At 34.7% G+C, this 12,755-nt stretch overlaps 1 protein-coding gene across 1 annotated transcript in view; it reads right to left on the reverse strand.

Moving 5' to 3' along the window:
- Window positions 1-12,755, reverse strand: part of IL6ST (interleukin 6 cytokine family signal transducer) — a 49,178-nt gene that overhangs the window by 23,417 nt on the left and 13,006 nt on the right. Inside the window, exons 2-5 of the mRNA XM_067730706.1 lie at window positions 11,471-11,549; window positions 5,593-5,898; window positions 4,575-4,695; window positions 517-683 (exon numbers count right to left, since the gene is read on the reverse strand). Coding sequence (XP_067586807.1) covers window positions 517-683; window positions 4,575-4,695; window positions 5,593-5,898; window positions 11,471-11,534 — 658 coding nt within the window. The 5' untranslated portion in view covers window positions 11,535-11,549. The remainder of the gene's footprint in view (window positions 1-516; window positions 684-4,574; window positions 4,696-5,592; window positions 5,899-11,470; window positions 11,550-12,755) is intronic.

Consider the following 12,755-nt stretch of genomic DNA (forward strand, 5'->3'; position numbering starts at 1 on the left):
TCTTATACAAAGGCAAATATACTCTTTAGATTTTATTTCACAGTATTCTTTTATTCTCACCAAATGAAATAATTTCTCTAAAAGCAATGCTATGCCATACTATATTAATGGAAAGGAAAGGCTCCTAAAGAAACTCTAGTTTTTTTCCTTGTCAGTTTATTACGTGTGTTAATCTTTTCAGGTTCAGATATTAAAAGACAGTTAAGTATTTATGATATATGAAATTTTAAAAAAGAATAAAAATAGAACATGTATATTATGATTACAATGCTATAAAATGTTTGATATTTGGACAAATACCAGAAGATAACAGTCAAAGTGAAAACAGCTGTGAGTGTGGTTGGATTATGGATATTTTTCTTTTTCCAAATTATTTTTAATGCTGTTGATAAAGTGAATTTGTAAAAGTCACTAAGATAATAAAATAAATGCTTGTTTCTACATTAATTAAACTTAAAACTAATTTATAAACCACTGTATATTCTAATAAATTCTCAAATTTAGGTTTATAACTACCTTTATCTACAGGATCAAAATTGATATGATCTGAGGTAACCTTCCCAAGAGCATTCTCTGCTTCTACCCAGACTTCAATGTTGACAAAATACACAGGAGAATAATCAACAGTACATGAGGTGCGGGTGTCACGTTTTGCTTTACAATCATCAAACTTCTCTGTTGCCCTAAATACAAAAATGGTAGAATCAGTCATTAAAAATAGATTTGAAAAAATTAGAGTGAAAAAGGTTACTTGAAAAGAGTTTGATGAGACCCAGATTATTATAGCTTAGAATAAAAAAGTTAATTATTATAGCTTAGAATAAAAAAGTTAATTCCAATAAGTTTAGAATAAACTGTTGAACACTAAAATCAAAATTTGTTAAAAGTTCACCTGTTTTTCTTTAAAACTGAGTTTGACCTGTATCTTAAAACACAAAATTATTTTCAAAATTTTACTCCAAGAATATCACATTGAGAATGTTATGCTCTATCCCCACTGACCTTTCTCTAAAAATTATTCATTTCCTGTGATATTAGTACTGTTTCTTTCCTTTCCTGAAACAAAATCTTTATTGTACCAGCAATGTCTTTCTTTAAGCACAGTATGCTTTTTCAGAGCACAGTATGCTAGGAGGTGATAGGGTAGGGATAAGAATTTCTATCACCCCAGAAAATTCCTTCAATCCCTTTCCAGGCAAACTCTGGAAACCACTTTCTGATTTCTATCACCATAGAAAATTTCAAGTGATGTGGCTATATTTATTCACATGTTTAAATTATGTATCAATTAAGAATATTTATATATATACTTGCTATTTTTTAAAACAGAAGGATAAATCAAAACTAAACCAAAACAGGCAACTTCTAGAGCAGTGGTCCCCAACCTTTTTGGCACCAGGGACCAGTTTCGTGGAAGACAATTTTTCCACAAACCGGGGGTGGTGGGGTGGTGGTTTCAGGATGACTCAAGCACATTACATTTATTGTGCACTTTATTTCTATTATTATTACAATAATATATAATGAAATAATTATACAACTGGAGCCCTGAGCTTGTTTTCACTTGCCACTCACTGATAGGGTTTTGATGTGAGTCTGCAAGCAGTTGATTTATTATGGTCTCTGTGCAGTCAAACCTCTCTGCTGATGATAATCTGTGTTTGCAGCCACTCCCCAGCGCTAGCATCACTGCCTCAGCTCCACCTCAGATCATCAGGCGTTAGATTCTCATAAGGAGCTCGCAACCTAGATCCCTCACATGTGCAGTTCATAGTAGGATTTGCGCTCCTATGAGAATCTAATTCTGCTGCTCATCTGACAGGAGGCAGAGCTCAGGCGGTAATGCGAGGGGAGGGGAGCAGCTGTAAATACACATGAAGATTCGCTCGCTTGCCTGTGGCTCACCTCCTGCTGTGCAGCCCGGCTCCTAACAGGCCACAGACCTGGTCCGTGGCCTGGGGGTTGGGGACCCCTGCTCTAGAGGGAGGGAGGAAATAAGGTAAAGGACACAGGGAACAGAGACCTCTGTGAACATATCTTGTCTTAGAAGTTTGTGTGGGTTAATTTATTATTTTACACAATGAAGAAAATTCTTAAAAACAGAAAGCAAAATGAAACATATGAATTCTTGTATTGAGTTGGTGGTGTAACACACAGAAAGGAACTATTTCAAGTAACTCTAAAAGAGTAACTTAATTATGTCCTTAGTGAGAGAAAAACAACTTTAAAATTCTTTTTAGTAATCACATTGTTGGTGCTAATACTGGAATTGTTACTCTGTAGCTGTTTTGTTTACTGTGAAATAAAGCAAATGAATAATTATGTTGGTGTTGCTGGGAACTAAGGTTTTCAGCATAGAAGAAAGGCGATATAGATGTTAGATAGATGAATTAAGTAAAAACCTATAGTCTGGATTTTAAATTGGAAATACCAGTATGAGTTCATGATGTATTTTATCTTAAAAACATTCTTAGTTCTTTCCACTGAGAAACCCTAGAAACAACAACCCAGTAGCAATGAGATTCCCAACACCCAGACTGTAGTCTCTAAATAGTACTTCACACTAACTGGAACCATGACTACTTAGGAAATGGTTGATATTAAGATGAACCTGGAACATCATGTCACTTCAGAAATCAGGAAGCTATCAAAGACTAATGAAGCTGTGTCAAAAGGATGAGCCAATGTGAAAAGTTCCCACTAACCAAAGATGGGGCGATTTAAGTTTAAGAAGAATAATAACTGTAATGGATTAAAACACATCAAATATGTTTAAATATGAATCCATAATGAGGAGAAAAACCCCTTACATCTACCTTTGGAGGATGGTAACTTATAAAACTGGTAAATAAAGGGAAAATATTAACACCATTTTGCTTCTCTTATATGAACTGTACGTCAGGGTAACCAATAGTTGATGGAGAAAAGCTTTCTTTAAGTATTTCGAGTGAAAAAAAAAAGAAGAAAAGGATAAAATACCATTATTTTGTACCTCATATATAAATAATGATCACTGATGAATGCTCAAACCTTTAAGTGAAAAACTAATGTGAAACAACATGGTTAAATTCCAAAACCATTCTGCTGAGTCATTAATCCTTTCACAAAAAGAGCACATACTTTATGATTCCATTTATATGACATTCTGGAACAGGCAAAAGTCTATAGGGAAGAAATGAGACAAGTAGTCGCCTTGTGGAATGTGGTGAAATAGGGTGGTGGTTGGGATTGACCGGGAAGGGGCATGAGGGTGTAATAGTACAGTAGTGTTCTATATCTTGACAGGGGTTTAAGTTACACAGATGTATATGCACTAGTCAAAACTCACTGAATAATACACTTAAGATATGTAAGTATATCTTGAGAGAAAAATAAATTTTCTTCTTTTCTTTTTTGGCCACACCATGCAGCTTGCAGGATCTTAGTTCCCCGACCAGGGATCGAACCTGCACCCCCTGCAGTGGAAGCGGGAGTCTAACCACTGGACTGCCAGCGAAGTCCCAAGAGATACTGATACATAAATTTTACCTAAAAACAAAAACGTTCCTGTTTTTGTAAACATCTAGTTAATTAATCTAATTAATGGTGTAAATGCTGAAGTGATTAAGGGTGAAGTATATAAACGTCTGTAACTCACTTTGAAATGCATTAAAAAAAGATTGGTAGATGGAGACAAAGATGCACAGATAAATAGGTATGTGATAAAGCAAATATAGTAAAATGTTAATTGTAGAATCTAGGTAATGAGTATGTATAAACGTTCACTGTAAAATTCTTTCAACTTTTCTTTATGTTTGAAAAAAAACTAATGGGGAATTTTAAAATACCTGAAACCATTGCTCAAACTTAGCATAAGAAAATCAATCAAACATTATGTGGTTGTTCCTAATGGAAGTACACATACTCCTATGAATTATTTTTGAAAAGAAAAAGAAAATCTGATTAAGATTCTAGATCTAATGGCAAGTTTTAGGAAAAAAAGGGACAGAGGAATGTATTAAATCATGTGTAACCATTATTTTAATAACTGAATTGCAAAGAGAAAGAAGAGAGAGAGAGGTGGAAACTACGGTTAAGAGAGACAAAACATATGAATTGGCAATATATGGTGACTATTTACATCTTGAACAAATGTAAAAATACATACATATATCTATGAGACAAGCGGGAAAATCTGAACACTGATTAAAAATGTGACAATATGAAAGTATTTTCAATTTCATTTAGGTATGTCATCATGTTTTTTTAAAAAGTGTCCTTATCTTTTAGATAGATGTACTAAAATATTTATGGATATGACAATATGGTGTCTAGATTTTCTTTAAAACAATCTGGGGTGGGGTATATATAAAATAAGACTGGTCATGAGCGGATCATTGTCGAAGGTGGATGATGAGCACATGAGGATTTCTTACACAATTCTTTCTACTTTCATGTTTCAGATATTCTAAAATAAAAAGTTAAATAAAATGTTTAAAACTTTGCATTTAGTATTACTACTTGACAAAATAAAAATTCTAGCACCAAAGGCTAACTTAATAAATGCAATGCATAACAAATTTAAAATAACTTGCCATTCAGATTTTAAAGTGTAGTTTGTTTCCAGGTGCGTTTCCCTTCCAGGATCCCACTGACACATCATTTTCTTTCCTTCGTTCACAATGCAACTCAAATTTTTAGGTTTTTCTGGAGGCACTAAAAGGGAGAAATTAGAAATTTTCAAAAAGCTTTATATTCACAAATAACATGCAATTTATATACTACTCTAGACATTTAAAACAACCTAAATTAGATAGAATAAAACAAACCCAAGAAAAAAGGACATAATGAAAGACTGGTGATTAAAAAATTAATTTCTTTTCTATTTAAATTCAAATCTTTTAGATAGTAACATACATTTTCTATCATAATTATCATCAATAGGTATGTTTCAAATTAATTTTCTACACAAAATCAACTTTCATTTATAGCTGGACATTATCAACTGACTTCTCCATTAAATGTATTTTAAAATAATATTTGAATGTTAGGAAGAGGCAATTAAATAGAAGCAAAAATGATTCATTTATATTTCTCTCCCTATTGCCTTCCCAAACTCTGCTGGAGGAAAAGCAAATGCCAAAATTATAGTTTTAGGTGATCCACAAATTTGGTAATCCATTCTTGGATCATACTAAGTTTACTTATTTGCCTCAACACGGAAGAAGGACTCTCTCCAGTATTTATTCACCTTCTTCAGGTAGTTGCTTTACACTGCACTTTCTCAGTAACTAAGGGAAATTGAAACTTACTATGAATACAGTCACAGATTTCAATTCAACATTTTTTGGGGGTGTCTAATGTCAAAATAATTTTCCAGAAAACTGACAGATACTTGGCTTTCAGGAAAAATATAAAACTTGTGTTACTCTTTAGGTTTTTTGTATATTTGTAATGCAAATGCAGTTCTACTTCTAAGCTCATTAAAAAAAGTCCAAAACTCACTGAGCTGACAGTTTCTGCATTTCATAAAGACCAATAGACAACAGACATTAAAGTTGTAATTCAACAGTCATGACAAAGTCTGAAATGAGAAAAAAGTAAAACACTTACGGCCTGAAATTATTCTGATTCCATAAACATTCTGATCAATTTGTCCAAATGTACGAATGTTGCAAGTGAGTTGAATATTTAATAAAGATATATCTGTAAATGTGACACTAGATGCTGTTCTGTTTATGACAGTATATTGTTCAAAAGGAACAATAACATGGTTTGTTTTCCAGAAAATGTAATTAGCATTCACATGAAAATAATCCATACATTTTTCCTTTAGCACACAAACTGCTGTGAAATTAGAACCAAGTTGTACAACTGAAGATTCAGGGTGGATATGACCACATGGATCTAGAAGTTCTCCTGAAAAGGAACAATAACAGAAAATATAAAAATGGACTGAACTTTTCTGGTACAAAATGATATTCTGTATCAATGCAGTTCCTCAATCTTCATTAAAATATCTCTAAAGACACAAAAAAAGAAGAAACACTGTGAAATTTAATATGATCAGAACTTAATGTCTAAATTTGTAAAGAAATATACAAATTATACGGCAGATGGAGCTGGATTTAAAAAAAAAACCTATGCAATCTTCAGCCCTTTTTATAATATTTTAACTTTGTTTAGGAAACAGTTTGCCTGCAGCATGATTCATATTTGCTCTGCCCCCAATCCTGTTTCTCGATTCAGACCCAGTGTCTAAATTAGACTCTCCAGAAGACAGGCAGTGGTCTCTGCTCTTCGCCAGTCCTGAATTCCTTTGGAGGTGCGAATGGGGGCATGGAAAGATAGTCTACATTGTTCATGTATCAAAATCAGACAAAAAGGAAAGAGCAAGGGAGCAGTAAAAAACAGAAAGACTAGAATAAGATGGCCAAATACATTGGTTTTCACAATAAGTATATGGGATAAAATCTCATATTAAAAAACAAAAAATTAAATTGTATAAAAAAATAAAATACAACCATATGCTTCATCTATCACCTACTCCATGTTGATGACATCTAAACCCCTGTCTCTGGCTCTAACTTCCTAAGTTTTCAATGGCTTATAAGACATCCACCTGAGATATTCTGTAAGTACTTTAAAATGAACATGTCTAAAGCTATATGCATCATAGTCCCTTCCAAATTTATTCTTTCTTATTCTTATTTCTCTACCTCTGCTAACAACACCACTCCCATCCAGCCATCTAGGCTGGATAACCTTGTAGTCCCCTCTCTCTAATTAGCCTCCTCCCCTGAGTCTTCTGTATTCTTAGTATGTATATCAACCTCTTCTCATCAACCCTATTTTGGCTGCTGGTGCTTAGGCCATCGTATTATACCACAGTCTGATCTCCTTCTAGTTTATCTTACATACAGCTGCCAGAGTTACTGTTCAAAAATGAATATGCCATTTCCCTATTTTAAATTATTTAATGGCTATCTAGTACGATCAAAATAAAATTCTCAAATATTTGGCATGATTCTATTCTCTTTCTCTATTCTCACTGTCCAGAAACTTAAGGCAGCTTTCTCTGGTGAATGTCATTTACCAATGGGATTTGAAGTTCTATCTGAGCTTCAATTTCTTCACTTGGAAAATGAAGTTAATAATGCTATCTTTTTTTAAAATTTATTTTTATTTATTTATTTTTAACATCTTTATTGGAGTAAATTGCTTTACAATGGCGTGTTAGTTTCTGCTTTATAACAAAGTGAATCAGTTATACATACACATATGTTCTCATATCTCTTCCCTCTTGCGTCTCCCTCCCCCCCACCCTCCCTAATAATGGCTATCTTGAAAAGATTTTTGAGATTAGAAATTAGTTATGTAAAGAACCTACTACAATGCCTGGTATTCAACAGGCCTCCAATAAATGGTACCCTATCATCATTACTACTACTCTCCAGACACAAGTAATCTAGTCACATTGATGGGGTCTGGAAGGGTCTCTTAGAGGTGACTGGTTCTAGCGGTTAAGGTAGAAGACATACAGAATCAGAGAATTACGAAACTGAGAAAAACCTTGGAGATCATTTACTTCAACCCTTTATTTTATAAAGAACACTGAGATACTTTTACCGAGTCAACCTCAAGTACCAGGCAGATTCTTTCAATTCCCAACTTGGTCCCAAGTTAGACCGCACAAAGGATAAAACTACTTTAAAAAGCTAAACAATTATCTTCTTATTCCATATCTCTCATAAAACCCATAAGGCCCAGAGTCAGAATGTTTATTTCTTTGTTTCAAAACCTATGATGTGGCCTATTTACATGACCTTGCCATTATTTATACATGTCTATGGCAAGTCCCAGTGCACAAACTACTCTAAATTTCTATCTGTGGCATACTAATAAGTTACCTTGTGATACTGAGCCAGTCCTTAAAACTCCCTTGACCTTACTTTACTCCTTGGTAAAATCATTCCTGTTTTAATTTCTCTATAATATTTAGAGGGAACAGTACCTATGAAATATATACTTCAGAGTACTAAAGAACGTTAAGACATAACCAGAGACTAAATAACAATTTTTAATCACATAGAATAAGAGAAATACTAGAAATGGGCAAATGTTCCAGTTTTCAAAGTGAAACACAGGCTCACTAAAACCACCCCATACCAAACTAAACTCATTTTTATAGGACTACTAGGCTACTTGAGATCAAATTTTAAAAAGAGTATTTTAATTTAAATAAAGGTATTTAATAAAGTTAGTTGGGATATTCATGTAGACAAGATGAAGAACTGTGGATTAGAATATACTATAACAGATATTAGGGGCTTTCCTGGTGGCGCAGTGGTTAAGAATCTGCCTGCCACTGCAAGGGACACGGGTTCGAGCCCTAGTCCGGGAAGATCCCACATGTCGTGGAGCAACTAAGCCCGTGTGCCACAACTACTAAGCCTGCGCTCTAGAGCCCATGCGCCACAACTACTGAAGCCCGTGCACCTTAGAGCCCGTGCTCCACAACAAGAGAAGCCACCACAATGAGAAGCCCATGCACTGCAATGAAGAGTAGCCCCCACTCGCTGCAACTAGAGAAAGCCCGCGCGCAGCAATGAAGACCCAATGAGGTCAAAAATAAAATAAATAAATTTATAAAAAAAACAAAAACAAAACAGATATTAGAATGAACATTATGAAACTGCTGATATTTAGCTATTCTTGATCTACAAAACAGAAATTTCATAGCTTCAAACTAATAGATTTTTAATTGGTTAATTACTCATACATAAAAAAATCACTGACTAAAAATGTCAATGAGAGGGAGACTTAAGTAGTAAGCTGAAGTGCCTGCCCTCAGTCCTTGGGGCAGACTGTATTTTCCAACGAAGGTCATACCTATATATGTATCCCATTGAACATGCTCAGCTTACAAAGTGACTGATACTCCTTCTACAAAGAATGGGGTCTGTATTCCCCTCCTGTCCTCAGATCTGTAAGGGTGCTTATGCCTGCTCCAGCCAACAGAGTGTGCTAAGTGACTTCCAAGGCTAGATCATCAAAAAAATACAACTTCTGACTAGCTCTCTTTTCCTCTTGGGACATTTGCCCTTGGAACCCAGCCACATGCAAGGAAGCCAAGGGCACGTGGAGACCACGTGTGGTGTTCTGGCCAAGCGCCCCAGCAAAGCCCTCAGTCTACAGCCAGCATCAATATCAGACATATAAGTAAATGAGCCTTCAGATGATTCCAGCCCCCAATCTTTGAATATTTTAGCTGAGGCCCCAGATATCAGAGCAAAGAATCAGTCTGACTGTGCCTGTCTGTATTCCTGACCCACATAAACCATGAGAAATAATAAGTAATGTCATTTTAAGGCATGAAGTTTTAGAGTAATCTGTGTGGCAGTAATAGATAATGTAGTCCTGTTATTTTCAACATTTTTATCAACAACTTGGGGAAAAACAGAGAGAGAGACACACACACATATTTATCAAATCAGCAAGGGACAAGACTATAATGGATTGCCAACAATTTGGATGATAACATTAGGATTCAAAATTATGTTGAAAGATTAGACTGATAGGCTAATGGATTTTGCAAGAGAGAAAATTATCTCCTAATTAGGTTGATAAGAAATAAATATATGAGGGAGAAATGGCTTAAAAGGTAACTCATGTGAAAATGATCTGAGAGGGCTTCCCTAGTGGTGCAGTGGTTAAGAATCCGCCTGCCAACGCAGGGGACACGGGTCCGGGAAGATCCCACATGCTGTGGAGCCCTGGTCCGGGAAGATCCCACATGCTGTGGAGCAACTAAGCCCGTGCACCACAACTACTGAGCCTGTGCTCTAGAGCCTGTGAGCCACAGCTACTGAGCCTGTGTGCCACAGCTACTGAAGCCTGTGTGCCTAGAGCCCGTGCTCCGCAACAAGAGAAGCCCACGCACCGCAACGAAGAGTAGCCCCCGCTTGCTGCAACTAGAGAAAGCCCACGTGCAGCGACAAACACCCAATGCAGCCAAAAATAAATCAAGTTAAAAAAAAAAAGATGTGAGAATTTTCACTGACTGGTAGGTAGCTTAACATGAAACTATGGTGTATCTTAGTGGGCAAAAAACTATGTTGCTTTAATAAAAATGATGTTCAGATCAAAGTAAGTAATAAAATCACTATATTCAGACCATGTCTAATTCTGATACATTTATTTTTTTCTTAAGTGCATTTTATTCAATAATAATAATAAAATAATAAATATATAAAATAATAATACATTATTACTATCCTTTTTATAATTCTTACTGTGGGCCAGGCACTGCTCAAATGCCTTCTGTGTATTAACTCATTTAATTCTCACAATAACCCTAGGAGTTAGGGACCATTATTATCCCCATCTTACAGATCAGGAAACTGAGACACAGATTAAGTGAATGGCTAAAGTTTCATAGTTGGTAAGTAGGAGAGGTGGGATGGTATTATATTTTAAATGTGATATGGGAAACTAAGAGAAGAGTCAGGAGGGTAATCAGCACATATAGATTGGAAGCCAAGTCCTATAAAAGAATAATTAGGTAAATTTAGTTTGGGGAAGAGAGGGGTTACAGACACAGGAAAGCAGTCCTTCAATACTTGAAGAGTTGAACATGGGAAAGGAATGTGGGCCTACTATAGAAGGATTTCTAGGATTAATGAGAAAAAGTTACAAGGAAGAAAATTTGGGTTCAAGACTAAGGAAAGACTTAAATAAGGAAAAATTTCAACATAAGGTTTGTATCATTTCAACTGTTTAAAAAGAGGCTGCATTCTTGAACTTGAAGAGGGTTTGACTTAGAGCAGTGCTTCTCAAACTATCTGTGGTGAAGGATCAGTTTAGGTTTTCTTCTCCCAATCTTTCACAAACTTATACTTTTGTTTTATATTAATGTTCAATGGGACAAGTCCACTGATCACATGCTTGGATGTCACGGCTATGTCAAATTGTTAAAAGAGTTTCTAAACATTTATTCTTAATTTCTGTACTCATCTCATTGTGGACCAAAAACAACCAGTTCTCAGACAGGCTGTGGTCTAGTATGAGCAGTATTGCTCTAGGTGACCTCTTTTTTCTGTTATCACAATCACACTGCTGCTCAGTGACACCTTTGGAGTGAAGTGCTAAAAGTTAACAAATTTCCTATTTCTTTATTTATAAAAACAAACAAAATAAACCCTTTTTTCCTTCTCTACGTTAAAGTTACTGTTAGTATAGCTAAACAGGATTTAAGATTACTGAGTAATTGAGTGTTTCAACTCAAATTATACAAATTATAATTTATCAAGAGTATTTTTTACTTCTTAAATTCATTTTTAAGACAACATCATTCTCTCAATAATGATCCTAGAAAGAATAAATATATAAGCATAATTAATTATTCAACATGAGCTTAGTTATGTAATTATACAAAAATACACAAACCTAATTTGTGGGGTTGGGAGGTAGGATATTTCATGAACCTTACCTACAGATTCAGTGGTGAGGAAAATAAACAAGGCTTGCACTATCCAAGTTTGCAATGTCAACATCTTGCATAGATATTTCTGTAAAAGACACATGTAATATTATTTTAAATATTTTTACTCTTACTACACATAATAAATTCAGACACAATTTCTAAAGCTCTTTTGTTTCCACTGTATAGCTGTTTTCTAAAAGGTGGTAAAATTCTTATGAGAATGCAGAAAACAAGTTGAAGTCTTCAGAATATTTTTCTTTATTCCCACTAAAGTTATGGCTACATAAAATATTACTGGGAAACAATTTATACTTTAAGGTTAATTAAAAGAGCAATTCTGTTTCCGTATTATGAAGTCTTGCACTATTAGTAAATACTCTGTGAGACTGAGAGCTTCAGAGAGACAAAATTCTACATGGCAAAACCCAGCATTAGCAACTTCAAAAGATAATCAACAAAATGGGGGAAAGAGTTTTTTGTAATTCATAGCCTGACCAAAAATATCTCCTGACATATGAAGAATGCCTACAAATCACTAAAAAAATTCCAACACCTCATCTTGCCTTTTTAGAAGAAAACAGGCAAGATGAGCTGAACAGGCAGTTTATAGAGAAGGAAATACAAGTAACTCAAACATATGAAATGATACTTTCAACCTCACTCATAGTGAGATACAAATTAAAACAACCCAGATAGGAATGCAAGATGATACACTTTGGAAAACAATGTGGCAGTTCTTTACCAAGTTAAAAGCACATGATAAGCCTCAGCATTGACACTGACAATTATATGAAGTTCAAAAACAGGCTAACTTAATCTATGGGGATAGGTCAGAACAGTGGTTCTCTTTTGGAGGGAAGGTGGTGGGAGGACAGAAGGGAGCATTCTGGGATACTGAACATGAGCCGTACACTTATGATTTGTGAACTTTATTGTATGTAAGTCGTAGTTAGTAAAAATAATAAAACAAACAAAACTACTGCAATATCATTCTCACCTTGAATACTGGCAAAAATATAAAAACTAAAAAGTTACCAACAGTGTTATGAGAATATGACATAAAGGCATTCTCATACACTGCCAGTTATAAACTGGCATAACCTTCCCATCAAATTGTACACCTAAAACTATGAATTTTATTGTTTGTAAATGAGACCTCAATTAAAAACAAAAACCCTACCCAGACAAGGTGTATGGCCAATTTTGCACTATCAGTCAAAATTAAAGTACATGTACGTTTGAATCTAATGATTCTACTTCTAGTATGTTATCCTATGAATATGAGCAAAAC

The sequence above is a fragment of the Pseudorca crassidens genome, chromosome 3 (genome assembly GCF_039906515.1).
Source record: "Pseudorca crassidens isolate mPseCra1 chromosome 3, mPseCra1.hap1, whole genome shotgun sequence".
NCBI lineage: Eukaryota > Metazoa > Chordata > Mammalia > Artiodactyla > Delphinidae > Pseudorca > Pseudorca crassidens.